Source organism: Euphorbia lathyris, chromosome 5 (assembly GCF_963576675.1).
Source record: "Euphorbia lathyris chromosome 5, ddEupLath1.1, whole genome shotgun sequence".
Lineage (NCBI taxonomy): Eukaryota > Viridiplantae > Streptophyta > Magnoliopsida > Malpighiales > Euphorbiaceae > Euphorbia > Euphorbia lathyris.
Window position 1 is genome coordinate 52,830,488 of NC_088914.1, and position 21,705 is coordinate 52,852,192.

At 36.1% G+C, this 21,705-nt stretch overlaps 2 protein-coding genes across 3 annotated transcripts; both read right to left on the bottom strand.

The window, feature by feature from the left end:
• Window positions 1-10,739: 10,739 nt before the first annotated feature.
• Window positions 10,740-17,047, bottom strand: LOC136231267 (uncharacterized). 2 transcript variants are annotated; one of them, XR_010689739.1, is made up of 9 exons: window positions 16,757-17,047; window positions 16,583-16,685; window positions 16,374-16,481; window positions 16,171-16,280; window positions 15,895-16,002; window positions 15,757-15,802; window positions 15,436-15,567; window positions 11,640-12,046; window positions 10,740-11,064 (listed from the first exon to the last, which is right to left on the bottom strand). XR_010689739.1 is itself a non-coding variant. In XM_066020593.1 (8 exons), exons 1-8 carry the CDS (start codon window positions 16,963-16,965, stop codon window positions 10,981-10,983), a joined length of 900 nt encoding a protein of 299 aa, XP_065876665.1. In that variant the 5' UTR covers window positions 16,966-17,046; the 3' UTR covers window positions 10,740-10,980. The 2 variants fall into 2 exon arrangements, 1 of the variants encoding a protein (XP_065876665.1); XM_066020593.1 differs by lacking the exon at window positions 11,640-12,046 and having other exon boundaries at window positions 16,757-17,046.
• A 2,527-nt stretch (window positions 17,048-19,574) lies between these two features.
• On the bottom strand, window positions 19,575-20,850 carry LOC136230278 (citrate-binding protein-like). The gene is made up of 2 exons (XM_066019296.1): window positions 20,531-20,850; window positions 19,575-20,117 (listed from the first exon to the last, which is right to left on the bottom strand). Exons 1-2 carry the CDS (start codon window positions 20,804-20,806, stop codon window positions 19,689-19,691), a joined length of 705 nt encoding a protein of 234 aa, XP_065875368.1. The 5' UTR covers window positions 20,807-20,850; the 3' UTR covers window positions 19,575-19,688.
• Window positions 20,851-21,705: the final 855 nt, after the last annotated feature.

Sequence of the window (21,705 nt, forward strand, 5' to 3'; positions counted from 1 at the left end):
TCTTTTTCTTGACATTTTGTGTGAATGCTTTGACTTGTGGAAAGATTACAGATTTTGCACCTAATACTGAGTTGAACCTACATGCAATGATTTGAGATGTTAAACGATGAATCAACCTCATTAGAATTAACCTTTTCTTTACCTTATTTTCTCTTTTTCATCCACTTTAGGAAGCCCCTTTGAGCCTGTATTTTTGTAGTTTGTAGATTTTTCTTTTGTTCTAACCCAAATTTTTGCAAACCATCACTTGGTTTGTTGCTTAACCTGAGTTTTTGCAAAGCTCGCATTGAGCCTTTGTTTTCTTCTAGCGCTTTATCCTTGTTTATGGCACCATAGTAGCAAGCCAAAAGGCTAAGAAGTGAATGAGCGTTAGTATCCAAAAAGAAAAAAAAAAGAAAAAGAAAAAACAGAAAAGAAAAAGAAAAGAGACGAACAAAAAGAAGGAGAACTCTATCTCCCAGTTCTTAAAATTAGAACGTCTCAGAAAAAAAAAATATATGTGAATAAAAAGCTCAATCACTTCACAATTTGCTAAAGCCATTTTAAACTTTGTTTTTCTAGCGCTAGAACTCCTAACCCTTTTTGTACCTTTAACCCTCTAACCACATTACAACCCCAGTTCGAGGCTGTTTTTGATATCATCGGAGTCATATAGCATAGTAGAGGAACTCGGATGAACGTGCAAAATCAACGTAATCCTAAGCAAGAACATAAGCCGAGAGTAACCACTTTAGCCACCAAAATTGTGTGAATTGAGTGAACTACCTATGGTGAGGTGTTTTATTTAGCTATCCCCTTAAGCTCGTTTAATTGAACATGTGTCCTTTTTCTTAAACATATGACCTGTGATAATTGAAATGCGGCTTTTGGATATCGTGTCTCTACTTTGTATTTCCGAATGCATGTAATTACAGATGCTCGAAATTGTGTCAAGCACCTAGTCAAACCAGGAGGTTTTCTAGCTTGCTTGTGATTGCGGGTTTAGTTTTTAGTTTACTTGGGGACAAGTAAAGTTTTAAGTGCGAGGAGGTTTGATAGGGGTCAAAAACCCCTATCTTTGGGTACGGTTTTAGGAAGGTTTTTAGCGTTATTTCATCAATAAGCGAGCAATTCTCGCATTTATATGCTTTTGTGTGAGTTAGTTAGAAATTGGAAATGTTTTATTTACTTTTCGTTGTTTAGGCTCGTTTTCTGGTTATTTTAGACAAATATGGCCAAAATAGCATGTACGTTAAATTTCCATTATCTTTTATAGCTAATTGATCCGCCAAAAGTCGCACCAAACGGAGTGTTTATGTGCGTGCAGCCCAGTCGCTAATGTTGTTTGGAGTTTATGTGCGTGTGCAGGTTAAAACATGATCAATTTCAGGCAAAAATCGCATCTCGGGGACCCCCGACAGTCGCTCGGTGAATTAGGCATCGGCAAGCAGCCCAGGTGCTGCTCGGCGTGCAGCCCAGGCACTGCTCGGCGCGCAGCCCAGGCGTTGCTCGGGCGAGTTGGCCCCTGGAGGCCTGCTCGGGCGAGCTGGCATGGCCAGCTCGCGTCGAGCTGCCCTGCAGGAATTAGTCAAAAGACTAATTCTCGGCCCCACGAAGTCACGATTGACCCCACGACTTCCCACCTGCAAAAGGATACGAATTAGGTCAGAAAGAGGGCCCGAACCGCGTCTATAAATAGGAATTTCCAATTGTAAATTAGACATCTTTCATTATTGTAAATTACCTTAGCTTTTCACCCTTGAAGAATTCTCTCCACCTTCCCCATCTCCTTCAACCTCCATTGAAGAAGCTCCAAAGCTCCAAAGCTCCGAAGCTCCGAAGCTCCATCCACCAAGAATTATTCAAGGTCCGTCCTTAAGACCTAGGAAGCTGGCTGCAGGGTAGACAGGTTCCCTGAAAGGGATTTTCGTATCACCTTTTATCTTAATATGTTTGTACCCTTTGATACAGTCTATGAATCCTAGGCTAATTGTATCCCGTGACAATATTCTTCGCCTTTAATGATATTTTAGCTCTTGTTTTGTTCTACAATTATTTGTTTAATCTTTGTCTTACGCTTTATTCAATTGGTTTAACTCATTCAAAAGCCCCAAAATCTAGTATGCACATATTGCGAGCTGAATCTGACCTAGTCAGAGCCTAGGAGATTGACGACCTCTTAGTTGATTAAGCCCAAATTGCTGAGCCTTAGACCTAGTTTCGGCCTTACAAGGGAATCACGCGCTAGGGACTTCAGGAGGGTAAGTAGGGTTAATCGCCTTGAATACAAGTGACTTAGATTAGGTTTTTAATCTATTGACCTAATAATCTATCTTCATCATTATTGTTCATACCATGTTCCTTTGGGTAATTGCATTAGTGAAAGATCACTTAAGAGTAGTTTAACTTAATTAGGAGTAGAATAACTTAATTAAGAGTAGAATAACTTAGTTCGAATTAGTACAACTTAGCTAGGAGTAGCATAATTCAACTAGGAGTAGATTAACTTAAACAAAACCAGCTCAAAACCCACACAGCCTAGATAACACCTGAGACCAAGTAGCTCGATACTTGTAGTAAATAAATCCTGTGGATTCGATACCTGGACTTTCCAGATTTATTACTTGATAACGACGGGGTACACTTATCCCTTAGTGAGCCTTATTAACGGGAGGCGCATCAAGGGGTTCATTCTCTTTTTGTTTCAACTCAAAGAGCTTTCGCGATTTAACCACTAGAGGAATGCATCAAATTTTGCACAAAATTCTCGACTTAACTGATCCCAGCTGTCTATCGATCCTAGGGGAAGGGACCGGAACCAGTCGTAGGCAGGACCTTTTAGCGTAGTGATGAACACCCGACACAACACTGCCTCACTCACCCGATTAAGGCTAAGCAACATGCGATACTTCCTTGCATGGGGTTCAGGATTATCCTCCCTGGAATAGACTTGGATGTTGGGAATCTTAAAGTGCCTCTCAGTTTCTTCAGCGAATCACGGTTGGCGAATGGGTTATGCCTAGCATTCTCTTCGTTCTGATGGCGTATCTCGGCTCTGATCTGCTCCGCGATAGAACCTTGATTTTCCCTAGGATGCCTCCTACTTGGAGGTCTACTTTGAGAAGACGAAGAGCTGGAGTCGGATGATGGATCTGATGGTGACCTTCTACCACCTCCGCCACGTCCTCCTGAAGGAGCTCGCCTATTTTCTCCCTGGTTTGGTGGCGGCTTTTGCCTAACCTGTCGAGGTGACCTAGCTCGTCGCTCACTTCTCCTTCGATCATATGATGGAGGAGATCTACCTCGCCGGGGTGATCGACGCCTGTGGTGGGAAGGGGATCGAGATCGCTCCTTTCCATGCGTCTTCTTACGCTTCTTGTGCCTCCGACCCTCCTGTTCGCCGATGGTGATCCTAGGGCTTGCGGTGCCCCTTGGGAGAGTTTGATCATTCCTTTGACTCCCTTCCAGTATCTCAGAAAATAGCCTTCGATTCAACGGTTGGCTACTGGCGAGCGCTGGATTAACAACTGTGGAGTCCGCAGGTTGAGAAACAAAAAACGACGAGTCACGAGCATTGAGTCCTATAAGAGTATTCTGCCATTGTGATGGCGTAGGAACTGGTGGAGGACAACGAAGGTTGAATGGGGGAACTGTCATGTAAGACCTTAGTCGACTCTCCATGGCGGGTCCATGATCTCTTCCGATGGACCCTGCGCAAATTTCAATGAAAGAGTCAGGTGACATGCTCCCCTCTCCATGTACGGTTGGTGCATCAGGATCAACGCGGCCAGCGTTCGTAACAGGATTAGTTGATGGTGTTATGGGTGGTATTTCTGTTCCTGTTGAGGGATTGGACCCTCCGCTTGTCATGTTTAAAACGTGAACGAAATCCTTATTGGGTTAGGATTCCACGATCACCGCACCAATTGATAACTAGTGGTGAATTTCCGATCAGCTTCCTTCCCTGTGGGGGCGTCGTTGGGTTCGACGGGGGGAAGCTCCGATGCCAAAGTCAGTATGGAAATGGAGAATAAACTATATTAACAAGGTAGGGTTTAAGAGAGAGAATGAAAATGTACCTCAATAGCTTGAGATGTAAGCTATTTATAGTCATGAAGTCGTAACTCCTAGTAACTTGAAAGTCTCCATTAATGCCTCATTAATGGTGGTTACGGATCTCCTTTAAGCTTGGCCGTTAGCTCATTAAAGGACCATTAACTGCCTTTATTGGGAATCGGCTTAACCGTTTAACGGGCGGATCGAGGCATGATGGCGGGTCTCCCATAGGTTTGACTACGGACCACGCGTGGCGGAGTCCAAGTGATACGCCATTCGGATGACTTGCTTGATACGCCATCGCTTCTCAGACCGTTCTAATACGCGGCCGTTTTGGCAAAGATCCTCTTTGATCCTTTGGATAATATCTCAATGTTATCAAACCTTTATGGGGGAATATCCAGAAGCAATGTAAGTTCATCAATTTTGGGGGAGTAAGTCCAATTTATTTCTTCTCTGATAATTTTTGTCACCTGGGGGAGATTGATACAATTTCTACAGAGAGTTTTGATTCTAACAAAAATAATTATTATACAATTAAATTCCAAAAAATATTTAAGTACAAAATTATATATATATTAATCATAAGTTAAGGCAAGAAATAAAGAAAAGCCTTAAAAGAAATAAAGGCCTAAAAGCCTTGGTTCTGGCCCAGAAGCTGGAATGATCTACAAGCAAGAAAGGCCTAGAAGAAATGGAACTGGAAGACAGAAAACACTGGCGTTGACCTTTCGTCTGACACAACGTCTCCTAGAAGAGAAAGAAGTACAAAGTGACATAAAGCTTGTCCCTGCCAACAACTTCTACTGTTTGTCATAAATGCTCAAACCATTAGTCTACCTCAATAGAAGTCAGAAGTGTGTGCGGCTCAAGGAGATAGAAGCATGACGTTCGTAACGGTAAAATTTTAAAGTAGAAGTTAGAAGGTGAAAGCGACATCAGTCGTTTTTGTCTCCAACGGACCTTTTGAATTTCAAAAGCTCCAGCCTCCAAGCTTCACTATAAAAGCCCAAGAAAAAGCTCCCTCTTACACTTGATCATCAACGAGAAAACAAGAGATTCAAGCATTCAAGCAACAAAAGAGCAAAAGCAAAAATACACATTCATAGTTCATTTTTATGTAACACATTTTGAGAGATAGTGATTAAATCTGTGTTCTAGTTTTAAGAACAAAAATCATCAATTGTAAAAAGGATCAGAATCTCTTCTGTTTACTTCGGTTTCAAGTAAACACTTGATAGAGAGAGGTAGCTAAGTGTGGAGTATAAAGAAATGTACTTTACATAACCTCTGTATCTATTGTAAAGGTTTGTGCTCTGCCGTTGAAAGAGTTCATTAATAGATTAAAACCCAGAAGAAGGTATTCTGCGGACTAGATGTAGGCAGGAGGCCGAACCAGTATAAATCGTTAAGTAACTTTTCTCTAACCCTTCCTTTACTTACTTCTGATATTTGTTTCCTCTAAAATTAATCTCATACATAACGCTTTCGACTATTGTAAATCAATTAATCGCAAATCCTTAAGTCTTTATAGAAGCTTCTCTGTGCAGGGCATCTTCTGTGTAGAAAGGTCCGAAGCAGAAACAAGCTATGTTGACTGATTAACTCAGTAAATGGAACTTGCCCCTGATTACGAATTTGCCTATGTGTTGTGCTATTGAACTAAAAGGGGGAAAATTTTATAAAAGGTTAAACAAACCCAATAGTTCCATTCACCCCCCTTTGGAACTAATTCTATCTCACAAGGGACCAACAGTTACTGGTCCAGATCAATTTCTTTGCTTCTCAGTAAGAGAAGTTAGAAAGAAACATATGGAGAGGAACACGCCCCCTCCCCTCCCCTCCCCTCTCCTCTCATCCCCCAAAGTGTTCCTAAAAAGTAAACAGTCCCGCCAAACCAAAGGAGAACCCGAGGAGAACATGTCAAAACTAAGTCTCCTCTAGACGGACACAGACTTCAAAAGTGTTGTGGGAGATCCAAATCTTATCCAACTAGGTGCATGGCTCGGGGGCATTTTGAAAAATCTGGATTCCCTCAAGGCATGAGAAAGACGCAACGAAACTCGGTCAAACTTAAACTCTACAAATGACAACAAAAGAAAACCATTGCACAAAGATCTCCTAAAGATCGATGGTCAAACCATAAAAGAACCTCTCCCTGTACCAAGGAAGATGAGAAGCCCATAGATAAGGAGGCAATGTACAACCTCATCCAAAAGGAACTAAAAAATGTTATGGCAAACGATGGACTTGATTCTCGATTGCCGAAGGTAAGAGATACCAGTCCCCACTTCGTCCTTGCATATTGGACGAGGTAATACCTTGAGGTTTCAAACATCAATCCTTCAAAGAATATAACGGAGTCGAAGACTTGTATGCTCATGTGAAGAAAAATAAGCAACATATTGCCTTTGCGCCACTTAATGCTCCGAGTAAGGAGGTGTTATACTGGGTGGACAAAAACAAGCAACACATTGACTATCCTCCGCAGCTCGAACGCTCGACTGTGAAGTAACGGAACACATATAGTGAGTTCTAGAAAAGCAAAGGCCATGATATAGAAGATTGTAGACAGTTAGTAGTGGAGTTAGACATGTTAGTGGAGAAGGGAGTGCGTGATCCTTTTCTCAAGAAATAAACGAAGACACCCACCTTAGCGAAAAAGGCCACCAAGATTTAGGTCACGCTCCTCGAGGAGTGGTCAACATTATTGGCGAAGGACTTCAGGGAGATAGATCAATGAAGTGGAAGAAAACATATGAAGATAGACAGAGGGTGTACGAATCTAGTTCAAAGTTCTTATTAGAAAGCCTAAAGAACACGTCAAAGCAATCACATGAAGAGCCCTAGTCATTAAAGTAGTAATTGATAACTTCACCATCCGAAAGGGTATTTATTGACATAGGAAGTTCATCCAACATAATCACCTAAAAAGCTTATTAAGCGCTCCAACTAGAGTCGGAAAGGTTAGTTTCCACTTTAGCTCCGCTGGTTGGGGATCAAACTAATGGTAGAACGGGGAGATAGTCGTCCAAAGTGGAAAACTGAAGATGAGTTCTTCGTTGTAGATAATTTATTTCCATACAACACCATCATAGGACGACCTCTGGTGTCTGAGTTTGTCGAAGCCCTTTATATTTACCATTTGGCATTGCAAATCCCTATGGAAAAAAAGGATAAAAATCGCTTATGGAAACCATTTGATAGAAAAAGAGACATACATGACTTTGTTACACATGCCTACTAACCCCAAAATCCTAGAGGAAGAGTGAGAGTGAGTGAAGTCAACATAAGTAATTGAGTTGGCCTCGCTGGTAGAAGGAAAACCAGTCAAAATTTTCACAGAATTCTAGCAGTAGCAAAGACAGTTGTGGTGAAAACTTTGAGGAAAAACATAAAAGGTTATCACTCGGACACTTATAGGTGCCAGAGACAATCCATACAAAGACTAGATTTTAAGGATAACAAGAATTTTTCTCAAAACTTCCATACAACAAAGGGAAAAGGAGGAGGGAGAAAGGAACTTACTGAGAAATGAAGTCTGGAAGAAATTGCAATCGAAAATCTCAAGAAGATTTAAGGTTCACCTTGAGCCCCTTTTATGGAGTTAGTATGTCAGGGCGATGAAACGTCACATGCAATGGCTATCACTAGAAATGACGCTCCTTGAAAATCTCAAAACTCTTTCACTTACCTACCTCCTAGGCGAGACATTGTCAAGCAGTGGCATCACCTCTTGGAAGAGCAATAGAGATTGGAAAGAATGCTTAGAAGACTGCACGCTTTACAAAATGACGTTAATTTTCGGGTAGTGTATCTAAGCGTCTCACCTACCATGGAGAGGGAATCACATGTTATGCAAGCACATGATATCATGTCAAGTCATTAACAAGACCTGACTTTGATCACTAACTTCTACTCTAGTTATCACCAAACCTCCCATCAACTTTCAATTATTTACCCTCATAGCCGAAGGAAGCTCTAAAGAGCTTCAAAAACCAAAAGGGACATCTGATATCAGAAAAATATAAGGAGCTGAACACGTGTCAGTGGAAGTAAGAACACGTGTCACAACGAGAGCCTCCGGATAAAACTGAGTAAAGATGTAGAATCGTCAAGCCACGTGGACTAATGGAAGAAGAATTTCGAAATCACACCAATCTATGTCCCCAATTCCACACTTGGAATTAGAGAACAGTTTTGAAGAAACGCAAATTGTCCTTACAACGAACACTCACCACCCCGAGGTTGACACATGTCTCTATAGGTAAGCTAGGACGCACATTTTGACCGACTACCCGATTTACCACTGCATCTAAAGTACACACAAACATTCTTCGCTCAAAAGCTATTTTTCAGTACCATCACTTTTAACTCAACTAATTTTAGCATCGAAGTGGGACCATCGTTTCCCAACTCTTCCTTGTATATCTAGGGAATAGTCACTTCAAAGTGAATTTTCCCTAGATAACATCTATTCAATTAAAATTTGGATATATTTTGCAGATATATGGATTGTGCTAAATGATCAAATGATAAATGCATTGTTGAGAAAAAGATAGCTTTTCCCGGATAAAATGAAAATTGGATTCATGTAATAGTAGAAAGGTTTCCCATTCCTTAGCCTGAAAGATATGCGGCTCTCTCTAAGCCGTACATACGATTCATCGAATACGGCTTCCCACATAAGTCTATATGTATCTACGAGATCGAGTATGGAATTTTGTTTACTCACTTTAAATTGAGTATCTGTTTCCCTCCTTTTCCTGCTAGGATTGGAAATCCTGTATTTTACATATCCATACGATTGAGTCCTTGAGTTTCTGAAATAGTGTAAAAAGAAGTGCTTCAAATCATTGCTATTTGACTCGGACCTATTCTAAAAAAGTCGAGGCATTTCGAATTGTTTGTTGATACGGAAAAAGTCAAGGAAAACCTCTGAAATTATTCTAATTTTGGACCTTGGACATATAATAGTTCTGAATCAAATCTCTTAAGAAAGAAGGTCCTTTGTCTCACGGTAGCCTGCTCCAGTCCCCTTACGAAACTTTCATTATTGGGTTAGCCATATACTTTACATGTTTCTAGCGATTCACATGACATCATCAAATGAGCTAAGACCCTATTCTTTTTTATTGAAATTAAATTAAATTAACTGAACTGAAATTAAATTAACTGAACTGAATTGAATGTTGCTCAATTGAACTGAATTGAACTTAAATTATAATAATAATATATATATAAATTATAATAAATTATATATTGATGAATAAATAATGATGAATTATATATAAGAGCTTATAATTATAATAAATAATGATGAATTATATATAAATTGTAATAATATATATAAATTATAATAAATAATAATAAATTATATATTGATATAATAAATAATTTATACATAAATTATTATAATTTATATATATATATATATATATTATAATTTATATATAATTCATCATTATTTATTATAATTATAATTTATCATTTTTTATTATAATTATAATTATTTATATATAATATATCATTTATAATAAATAATGATGATTACTGAAATTAAATTACTGACCTGAACTGAATGTTACTGAACTGAACTTACTTATGTTGAAATTAAGTAAAAAAGAACAAGACCTAAGACCACTCTAATGCTCATTTTCTCTATGCGTAAACTGAACCAACAATTAGGATAAACACAAAAATCAAACTCGGGAAAATTTTATTTAGGATTGAGGATGAAAAAAACTGCATTTTTCCGCGGTCGTCTCCCTGACCAAATCCACCTACATTAAGATTACTCATTAATGGTTGGTGAAAGACCAAATTGGCCCGCTTGGCTATAAGTACCTCCATATTCTGCTTAGTAGGGTTCGACAATGGATTTGAGTCAATGATTGTAAACTTCCTTTTCTCGGTCTTGAGTCGCATAGAAATTCAAGAACTTCAAAACTCATGCCAGTGTCATAGAATTACTTAGCATACAAATATCGTGGCAAGAGCAGTGTCAGCCAAATCGTCCGCATAACATCCAGACATAGAAGATTTTTTTTATGGATCGGTTTGATTCGTTTGATTTTTGCTTGAGCCGGATGATAAAAGATTATCCTGTCCAATTCCTTCGGAGGATGGATCAAATGAAATCTTTTTTATTGAATTTGGAGAATCGAAATCACACAGAAAAAGAATCTGACGGACCATATGGACTTTGGAGCAGCTTTCACAAATGAAGAAAAAGATTTTTTTTTTTTTTCCTTATCAAGCATGCCCTAACTGACATCAAATCATCACACATAAATTCACCCACATCACATGTCATATGTGACATGTCATTATTTTTTTTTTTTTGGGTGAATGACATGTCATTATTCTAACAACTTTTTCTATCTAATTTGACCATGCAATTTACCTATTCAAGTCCTTTCCTTGCAATTTTTATGTTAAACGTGTCATTGATTGATTGTATTTGTTTGTTGCTCAATTTGATAATTGCTCGGTAAGTAAATCATAAAAATTAGCTAATAGTGTTATCAATAACAGTTCCATAGTTTCGTTTCAACTTAAAAATTTCATAGTTTAAGCAATTTTTAGGGCATAAATCCCACTTTTAGTTGAAATCTCCTATACATCCGGGTAAATGAATAGTTGACATTAATAAGAGAAAATAAAGAAGGAGAATTTGTTGGGTTTGGAAACAGTATACGCAGTTATGATGTCAATATAATTGAAGTCTCGTCTATCCTCTAGCAATAAACTTGTAAAAACTTCTTACCAAGTCAGCAAGAAGAAAACACAATGCTAAAATCTATATGCAGTAAAAGTTTTAACGCAAGGGGAGATCAAATTTTCCTAGCAAATAATGACAGATACAGTGTAAGAGAATTGTTACAGATTTTTTTGTGACCATCTGCTCAGGATAAAGAAAAAACCTTCGTTTGCTTTGATTTTTCAAGTTTTCCAAACCCGAATAGTGCCATCAACGGAGGCGGTTATCATGCAAGTGTCCTTTGGGTGGTAACTCACACTCGTTACCTACAGAAAAAACAATTGAATTAGCATTCCTTTCCCGTAACCTAATCGCAGCTTGTAGCACACAAACCAGTCCAAGTTCATGGTAAGATTTTATTAAAAAAAAAAAAAGGAAAAAGTACAGAAATAAACATTGTGGTTTGGATCATTTTCAAACATAAAATACGTGTTTTAAAAATATGCAAATCTGTGGTTCATTCCGTTAACAAAAGTAGTCCGAAATTGTAACACCGTTAAAAAATGCTGACATGGCAATATTGGTCAAAAAGTCAAAGGGGGTATTTTTGTCATTTTCTCTCTCTTCTTCTCCCTTCTCCCTTCTCCTCTCACCCTCACCATCTCTCTTCCACGGTTTTCCCAATTCAGACATTTGCATTTCCTCAACAGTTTCTGACTCGCCCTTCTCTCAAGCCTTATATGTTTACACCCTTCTTCTTCCCCATCTTCCCTTATCCTCTTCCCTCCACCTTTTATCACCAGTGTCCTCTCATCTACAACACTCACTCACATCATTCAAAATCAGCAACTCGGTCCAAATTACTTAGACCAGAAAACAGACAATTGTGTTTATGTTATACCTGAATATCAGAACTTCAATTTGGTTGATCTCGAAATCAGGCAACTGTGGCCAGAAAACTAAGAAGAGGATTCCGGCCGCGATTGTGATTATAAGAATGAGGAGGAGAAGAGAAATACTCCAGCAGAAACACCTACAGCAGCAACTTCTTTTCTTTGGGGGTTTAGAGCAGGCAAAGGAAGAGGGCGGTGGAAGGGCGGTGGGGGGTCGGGTTGATCGGATTTGGAAGAGTTTCTTGCATTAATGGAACAGTCGGTGTGTTTGGTGCCTCAACATCATGAGAGAGTGGGTGGATTTTCTGCTGATCCGCCATTGATGAATTAGAGAAGATGAAGTGTTGATTATTATTGTTGGGGTTAACATACACGGAAGATGAGATGAAGTTTGATAAGGTCATTTTGAAGAGATCTGCAAAATTATGAAACAGGCGGAGAAGTGAACAAATGGAGAAGATGATCAGAGAGAAGACGGAACCATTGCCGGATTACGAACCACTTGGACGTATCAGTTTCAGAAGATGAAAGGAGAGAAGACAAAATTATGACAAAAATGTACATTTGACCCAATTAAAAAATTTAACTCTAAATAAAGAAGTAAAAGACTAAAACATCCTTCTGACTTTTTGACCAAATTTGCCATGTCATCTATTTCTAACACCGTTAGTTTTTTTTACTGTTTTTGTTAATGGAAAGAACCACAAGGTACCTCTTTGCAAACTTTTAAACTACGTAGTTTATGTTTGAAAATTGCCCAAACCACTGGGTTTATTTTTGTACTTTTTCCTAAAAAAAAATAACATGAAGATCCAATCAAATTTCAAACTCTAATGGTACATGTTTGCAAACAATAAATAGATAAAGTTTATATGCACCAAAATTGCCCAAACCACTGGGTGGGTTTATTTTTGTACTTTTCCCTTGAAAAAAATAACATGAAGATCCAATCAAACTCTAATGGTACATATTTGCAAAGGCATGCGTGGTAGTCAAACTAACTAAAACAATAAATAGATAAAGTTTATAGGGATAAGGTACCAAAATAGGCTTAAGGTTTTTGGGGAAGTACCAATTTAGGCTCAACGTTCAAAATAACACCAATATAGGCTTAACGTTTACAACATAATATCAATTTAGGCTTAACGTTTACAATATAGCATCAATTTAGGCCTCACGTACAAAATAGCACAAATATATGCTTAACGTTTACAAAATAATACGAATTTAAGCTTAACGTTTACAAAATATATCCAATTTAAGCTAAACGTCACAATTAAATTAACCATATTATATTCTTTCCCTATTAACTTTATATGTTATCTTTTTATTTAGTTCTATTTTCTTATTTATTATAATACAATTAATTAGTTTTCTTCCCCATTAAAACCTTATATTTGTTTTTCATCAACCATTCCATGACTCCTAAATTTCATGGCTCATGTAATATATGCAAACTAAAAGTAATTGAATATCCACAATATTTTGAACACTGGTTAAAATAATATTGATACATGTCAGTGTTCGAAATATTGTGGATATTCAATTACTTTTAGTTTGTATATATTACATCATGGAATCATTTATGAAAAACGAATATAAGATTTTAATGGGCAAGAATACTAATTAATTGTATTATAATAAATAAGAATATAGAACTAAATAAAAAGATAACATATAAAGTTAATAGGGAAAGAATATAATATGATTAATTTAATTATGACGTTTAGCTTAAATTGTATATATTTTGTAAAACGTTAAGCTTAACTTCGTATTATTTTGTAAACGTTAAGCCTATATTGGTGCTATTTTGTACGTGATACCTAAATTGATGCTATATTGTAAACGTTAAGCCTAAATTGATATTATGTTGTAAACATTAAGCCTATATTGGTGTTATTTTGAACGTGGCACCTAAATTGGTACTTCCCCAAAAACCTTAGGTCTATTTTGGTACCTTATCCCGTGTTTATATGCACAAGGTATTCTATCAGGAAGTAGCAAAGTTGTGTCAACACTAAAGATCCAAGTTCAAAGGAACAAGTTAGAAGCTAAACCTAATAAGAACTTTGGATCGAAAGATGACTTTCACCTAACATCTCCATATACTGTTTATGTATTGGGCAGATTCCATCTATGCTGAAATATTTTAGGGTTAATTACAAAAAAGTACCCTGTGGTTTGGCCGATTTGCGATGTGGTACATGTGGTATTTTTTTTTTTACAAACACAACCCTATGATTGTCACCGTTAGACAAATAAAGTAGACGGCCGAAATTCTGTTAAAAAAACTGACGTGGGACAGGGGCAATTTAGGAAATTCGATTTTTTAATTTTTTCTTTCTCTCTTCTTCTTCATCGTTTGATTATTCTCCTCCTCCTCCTCCTCTCTTTTCCTCTTCTTCTTCCTCCTCTCTTCTCTTATTCTTCCTATTTTTTTTCTTTTTCTTTTTTTCTTCTTTTTCTTCTAATTTCTTTTTTAATTCTGAAAATTCCAGACTTCTGGAATTTCCAGACATGAAGAACGCCTGGATCACGTCTGGAATTTCCAGACGTGTTACCAGACGACGTGAAGAAAAAGGGAAGATGAAGAGAAGAAATAAGGAAGAAAAAGAAGAAGAAAAGAAAGGAAGAAGAGGAGAAAAAGGAAGAAGAAGAACAGAAAATGGAAGAAGAAGAAAGAAGAACGAAGAAGAGAAGAAGAAGATGAAGTCAACCCAAAAAGTCAGAAAAAAAAAAAAAAGTCAATTTTTCTTTCCCAAATTGCCCCTGTGATTTAACAGAATTTCTGCCGTCTCCTTGATTTTGCTAACGGTGACAACCTCGAGGTTGTGTTTGAAAAAAAAATACCACAGGTACCACATCGCAAATCAGCCAAACCACAGGGTACTTTTTTATAATTAACCCAATATTTTATTCCATGGGATAAAGATAGTAAAAAACATCACTCTAAATGATTGTCCCAACAGAGAGAAGAAGAAACCCACTCAAATTCACTTTCACGAAGGCCTTACTTTTACATCCCTTTCCTAGTTAAACTCTTTTATTGACAAAAAAAATGCATAAGCACTCATCATTAATAGGGGCAAAAGCTAAAATTTGACTCTTAATTTGTCAATTCACTTCCATATTGCACATTTAGGCCCTTAATTGTTCAGAAAATCTTGATAAACAGTTCTGCTAGCAGGGTATTATTACAAGCGCCATAAAAAGATGTATGCTCAAAGTATACCCCTCCAATTATGTAACCACATGTATATTGTATGTTAATGAAACTGTTTGCCAAGGGTCAAGCTTTGTAAAAAATTAAAGTATATGATGCCAAAATGACAGGTTATGCAAGATAGAAGATCCAAATGTGCAAAAATTATAGTGTGCCATGGCAAGTGCTAAAATTTGGCCTTTCCCCATTAACTGGCCATCAAAGAAAACTTAAAACTTCAAGATTCAGAAACTTTTCATGATCATTATATCCATAATCTAAACTTTAACTTTGAAAACATGCAAAGAAAGTCATTATGGACTCAGGAATGGATAGTTAGCTGTAGCAAAGACAGCCACAGATGATTAAGTTCCAAAAGGTTTTAAAAAAATCCCACTTCAGCTTTTAATACGCTTGAATGTTAAAATTTTAGTTCAAATTTTGAACATCAACACTTGAACTGCCAATTCTCGTCCAAAGAAAAACTTGAATAACTACACAAATTTTCTCAATTCATTTTAAAACATTACGATTATCAGCAATAACTGAATAAATGATGCAGTTAAGACTTCTTAATAACCAAGGAAATAATATGTATTTACCACAGATGCATGAGCACGAAATCTTGACGCCACAGTTGCATCAACAAGATCCCAGAAGTAAATGTACCCATCCTCAGATCCACCAGCAACATGGGCATCAGTGTTGGTAAGACAACAATCCAGTTTGTATGACTGATGCAGAACAAACCAGAATATATAAATGTTACGGAATGAAGGACATAAAATAAGAGGGTCCAACAAAATATGATCTTTGGACCGAGAATTAAGAATAGGAGATGGAAGTTCAGAATTAGGTGAAAAGCAAAAAGGTTTCAACAGAATGGTACCAAACAAAAGCAATACAAACATCAGCAAACTAACCTTACAAGTATGACCTTTATATTCTTGCAAGAGTTCGCCTGTTGATCTGCCACAGATAACTGGTAAATATTGGCTGAGGTTCTAAAACAATTTGATCAATGCTAAGTAATAAGCATTGAAACTAATAGTAGAACTCACCTGTCCAAAAGGCGTATGCTAGAATCAAGGCAACTTGCTAATATACAATTGCTATCATTGGACATGGAGATACAGTTGACAGGCTGCCCCAAGTTATCAACTACTTCCCTATGTGATGATAGGGAACAGAAAAATTGGATTTCAGACTTATCACTTAGAATTGAGGAGAACTGAATAATAAACCAGTATATGTTCTAGTGAAAATATAGTAATTACTCAAAACTAATAAAAAAAAGCAGCAAAACTGGGTTTAATTCTAGAAAATTCGCTGCATACCTACCAATACGGATATCAAAAGTTCTAACAGTACCATCAACACTTCCACCAATAATTTCAGTTTTCGTTACACAAACAGACATTACACTGTCTTGAAATGCATCAATAACCTGCAAAGCAATGAAATTAAGAGTACATAAATCAATATAACAGATTCATCAGCATCTTCCATGAAATTCTTAAAAAAGAAGAAAAATAAAAACCTGAATTGGCTCAGTACTGTGAGATCTACAATCCCAGGTACGCAAAGACTGGTCATAGCCTGCTGATACTACAACAGATGAATACTCATTAAACTTAACAGCATTTACCTATCAAATTGGGGACAAAAGAATCGGAAATCATCAGAGAAAAACACAACTTCCATAAGTAGTTTGTTATCAGACTAGCAGAACATAGAAACATACCATACCTCGCTATCATGGCCGCGAAATTTTCGAATGACACGACCAGTGGCCACATCCCAATAGAAAACTTGGCGGTCACCACCGCAAGAAATCAACTTGGCGTTGTCCCTAAAAATTTCAATACAAATTGTCAGCAAATGAATTCGAACTTTAAAGAAGCAAGAGGATATGGTACATACGAAGTGACGTGAACATCACGGACTTCGCGGCCGTGGGATTTGTAGGTCTTAATGTGGATGCCGCGGTGAGGATTCCAGAGGCGAATAGTCCTATCTTTGCCGCAGCTCAGGCAATAATTTCCATCTCCGTTGAATCTAGCGGCTAAAACTGCCCCTTCGTGGCCCTTCAACAAGTTGACCTCCTGCCGTGGCAAATCGGAAGAGCTCATCTTTCGTGTGCGTCTGCGGTGAGCTATTTCCCGGCGAGAAAATGTGGGTTCAAATTTCTCTGTTGACAAATAGGTTGGAACTTGGAAGTCCTGGTTACAGACGATAATTTGGATTTGAAGCCCATTAGACCCCAACAAATAGGGCCAAAGGGCCCATAAACTGACACTTGGAATATAAATTGGTCAAATACATTAATATCATAATTAACTATTACAAAATTACAACTAAATCGTATCACCAAACTTAATTTTTAATATGACATTATTCTCTATATATTATGATTTTATACCATAATTTAAAAATTTTAGACTCCAATTCATTAATAATAGATCTTAGAAGAAAATATATTCTAAACTTTTAATTTATAAATTCTAATTCTTAAAATATATTAAAAGTACTAATTTTACTAGTTTGACATAATCTAAAATTATGACTTGATATAATTATAAATAGTTTTTAAAAATTGAATTTCTATGTAATTTTCCTAATATCACTATTTTTTATATATCATAAATAAATATAATTTTAAATTCTAATTTAAAAATTTTAGATCTCAATTTATAAATGACATACCTTAAAACAATAACTCCAGACCCTAATTTATAAACCCTAATCCTTAAAATTCATTAAAAATAATAATTTACTTAGTTAGACATAATTGAAATTTATTACTTGATATAATTATAAATAATTTTTTAAAAATGAATTTCTATGCAAATTTCCCTTCTTTTAAGCACCGATTGGAAAAGTCTAAAGGATTTTACCCACCACACATCATAAAATGATGTTATTATTCCTAAAATGTCAAATGCGTGTATAGTTTATTAAATACTATAAAATCAAAATTAATATTTTTTTTCGAATAATCAAAATTAATATTCTTAAGTTACAGCTTTTTTAACATTCCTAAAATATAAAATACTATGTACACAACTACATAAGGAAACGAATCTGGATTTTCTTCTATAATAAAATTCTATATCCATACAAATCCTCGATATAAAAAATGAAAAAACAGTAACCGAAGTCGTTCTTCTATTACAAATCTAATCATTATATTTCAATAATAATTTATTCAACGTGTTTTGGTTTCAAATAATTGAATTCAACACAACTAAAAAAACACAGTTAAAAAGCTCTCAAAAAGAAAGAAAAAATAATATAACAAACCACAATTATCATTTATTAAAACATCATTATACTTCTCGTTCAAAGGAGTATCAGATCTAAAAAAAAATTCTCAGAAAAAATCAAACATAATCTACAAATCCATAAACAAAACAAAGGTATAACAATCAAATTATCTTTGACAAAGACAGGCTGTTATCCAACCAAATGAGGCAAAGATTTCAGGTTGACCAGGGGACAAGCCGTCTAGAGCTTCTGTTTCTTTCCTTATTTGGTGATGCATTGTCAGTTGCACAGAGTCGATGTTTGATCTTGTCTCTTATGCTTTGATCTTCTATCTCCGGATCAATCTTCTTCTTAGGCATGGCTTTGAGCTTCTAGATCTTTCTTGCTATTGGGCTGAAGTTGATTCATATGTATTTGATCCATCTTTAAGGCCTTTGATCATTTCTTTTACACTTATATTTAATTTATCAAACACTTAACAAACACATTAGTCTATATAAATCAACATTAAATTTTGATGTGTTATTAATTATGGGAATATTAATTTCTTTTAATATTTTTGTCATAATCAAAATTAGTGTGGAAATGTGTTTCATCACATATCACTAATCAAGGATACTCCATTAAGTTAGTTCACACAAGTGAATTAACAGAATAGATATTGCTTTACAACTAAGGGCACTATCTAGATATAATATCTTGGGACTAAAGCATACTCCAATTGTGCGAACGTATTTTCGAGCCGAATGTGGCCCCTTGTGCAAATAAATTTGAGTTTCTTAAAGTGCAAGTTACTTATTTTCAACATGCTTATAACTTTGAACAACATATGATTAGGGGTCTGCTAAGGGAAGTGTTGGTGGGATGGAAGATGTCGGATTTGGGTGGTGAAAATGAACAATGATGGTGCGAGTAAGGGGAACCAAGAAATGGCCTTTGTGGGGGGGTCTGTTGCGTGACATGAATGGGATTTGGCTAGGGGGGTTTTGCTATTAATATTGGAGTTTGTACGAAGGTTCTTGCAGAGCTGTGGGGGTTTTACCTCGTTTTGGAGCTATCGTGGAGCAAAGGCTATCGTAAGGTCATCTTTGAGTTAAATTCTATGGTTGTGGTTCGATTAGTCAATCAGGATATGGAGTATATGTATCAGTTCTATTAGCTTATTGGTAAATGCATAGAGTTGTACGCTCGGAGTTGAGATGTGAAGATTGTGCATATGCTCCGTGAGGGTAAGAGATCTGATGATTGGATGGCCAACTATGCGGAGCGTTTATTTTTGGATTGTCACGAGTGTGATGTACCTCATAAAAGCATCCGTGATATTATTGATGTAGACATGTGCGGTTCTTGTCTTCCTCGGATGACTCGAACCCAAGGTTTCATTTCTGTTTCGTTTTTCGAGATCCTAACCCCTCCGATGTATAAAAACCATAATTTTAATAACCTGAAAATTTTGTTATTCCACAATAATAACTAAATTATGAAATTATCATTATTATTATTAGTAGTATTATATATACTAATAAATATTTTTACATTAAGCTATATATATATATTGTTGGTGAGTAAAGTTGGTTTCTAACTAGAGTCAACTTGTGGTTTTCTTGCCATAATGGTGGTTGGAGCCAGGCTTATTAAAAATCTTGATATCTTTCCAACGAGACTCCATATAATCGGACCCATTTTTCTGTGCATAGACACCAAATTTGAAGAAATGAAATAGTCCACCACGGTCGGCTCCTTGGAACACTAGTTGACCATCAATATATGCCATTACTTTTGTGGCATCCATATCGTGAATCACATTAAACTTAAACCATTTGTCGTACATGTTGGGTAAAATCACAGGATCTGTATAATACTTCAATGTCCCATTGTACATTCTAAGCATGAAAGCAGTTGTGATTGTTGCAGTAGGTGCAGCTCCAAACACTTGCATTACACATACACCAGATGTTCCAGACGGCACATATGCATTCCCTTCAAATTGCCATACACCGGAAGTGTAATTGTATCCCTGTTAAAAACAGTCATATTAAGGAAAATAATTTTGCATTTATCCAAGGGTTTTCCATGAGATGGGAAATGAAAACTAATCAAACTTTGTTTTTAGTTGGAAAAATTATTGATAGTGTATGAGAAAGCAATATCAAACTCGCCCTAAGTCAACTAAGAATGATAAATTTCATCGATGGTCGTTGAAGTTTAGAGTTATTTTACAAAGGTCGTTAACTTTATTTTCTTTCAATAAAATCACTGAACTTTTATTTTTATTTGAATAAATTCATTTTAGCTGAGTTACATAAAAATCGCTAAAATAATGCATGTAAAACCACGTTGGAAATGACTACAAAAACATTCATTTTGTGAATGACAATAGATATATGTAAAGAAAAAGAGAAGGATAAATTAAATAATAAACGTACTTACATGGATAATGACTTCTGATCTAGCTCTTGTTGGACTGCTTCTGGCCAAAGGTTTATCAGTAAAGTAAACCCAAAACTTGTGGATTCCATCGACAAAGCTATATCGATCGGATACATTCAAGTTATACGGCTTTTGTATATAGTAATATGATTCATTAAATGGGAGCTCAACAAATCCTTCGGTTGGATCCACTGAATCTGAATCGCACCCATGGAAGAACAATACAACAACAATACCCATTTTTACTAAACAAAATGAAACACTACTCAACTTCATTGTATTGTATTGAACAAGGCTCGAATGTTGTCAAGTTTTCGGTTACTTGGGTCTCTTTATATATAAAAAAAATTCAAGTTATACTTTATCGGTTTATTTGTATTATTAGGCTCCAGATAATTTATTATAAAATCACAAATGTTGTTCTTTTTGTTGTCCACAAGTTCATTAATGGTTTATTGGCATGGCACACTCGAATTGTCGAGGGAAGGTATTTGATTGTGTGGATAGGAAAAAAAGAATAAATAATACTAATAAATTAAAGACTTGTGGAACATACTCTTGCACGGTTTATAAACAAACATTTTATTTCTTATTTTATTTTCATTTCTTCAATCATCTTTTAAAATAATAAAAGGTTACATTTTTGTTCTGATTTCTTGTGATTCTGTTTCAATTCGAGTCTATCATATAGTAGTTCGGTGCATTTACTTCTCATTTATATTTTTGGTCAGCTTTCTTGGTTTGGATGATTCACTTTTTTTCATTTCTATCATTTAGCTCAATTCAATAATAATAATAATAAATAATAAAGCCTAAAACCATACAAAGCCCTCAGAACTTATCACTTTTAGTCATTTTGCTCCCTGAACTTACGAAACGATCTATTTGCCCCTTCAACTATTTAAAAGTAGTATTAGCAACCTCATGTTTTCATTATAACGGAAACAATTATGACATACCTCATTGCAAGAACCAAGGTCATAGTAAAAAGGGTTGTGCACTACTAAAACAAGCTGCGAATGAGGTTAGTATAGACAGTACACAAGTTCTCTTGTAAAAATTGCACATAGGGTTGTGCATTACTAAAACAAGCTGCAAACGAGGTTACATATGTGCAGGCTGGTTCTAATACTTCCATGAACACTTGTACTTATGTTGAAATTTCATTTTGTTTC

Excerpts from the sequence above, each read along its gene's own strand:
- LOC136231267 (XM_066020593.1), bottom strand. The coding sequence starts at position 16,965 with ATGAGCTCTTCCGATTTGCCACGGCAGGAGGTCAACTTGTTGAAGGGC. Across the intron at positions 16,281-16,373 it reads ACAGTACTGAGCCAATTCAG|GTTATTGATGCATTTCAAGA; the intron begins GTTTTTATTTTT and ends ATTGCTTTGCAG. Across the intron at positions 15,568-15,756 it reads ATAAAGGTCATACTTGTAAG|TCATACAAACTGGATTGTTG; the intron begins GTTAGTTTGCTG and ends GTTCTGCATCAG.
- LOC136230278 (XM_066019296.1), bottom strand. The coding sequence starts at position 20,806 with ATGAAGTTGAGTAGTGTTTCATTTTGTTTAGTAAAAATGGGTATTGTT. Across the intron at positions 20,118-20,530 it reads GATCAGAAGTCATTATCCAT|GGATACAATTACACTTCCGG; the intron begins GTAAGTACGTTT and ends TGTTTTTAACAG.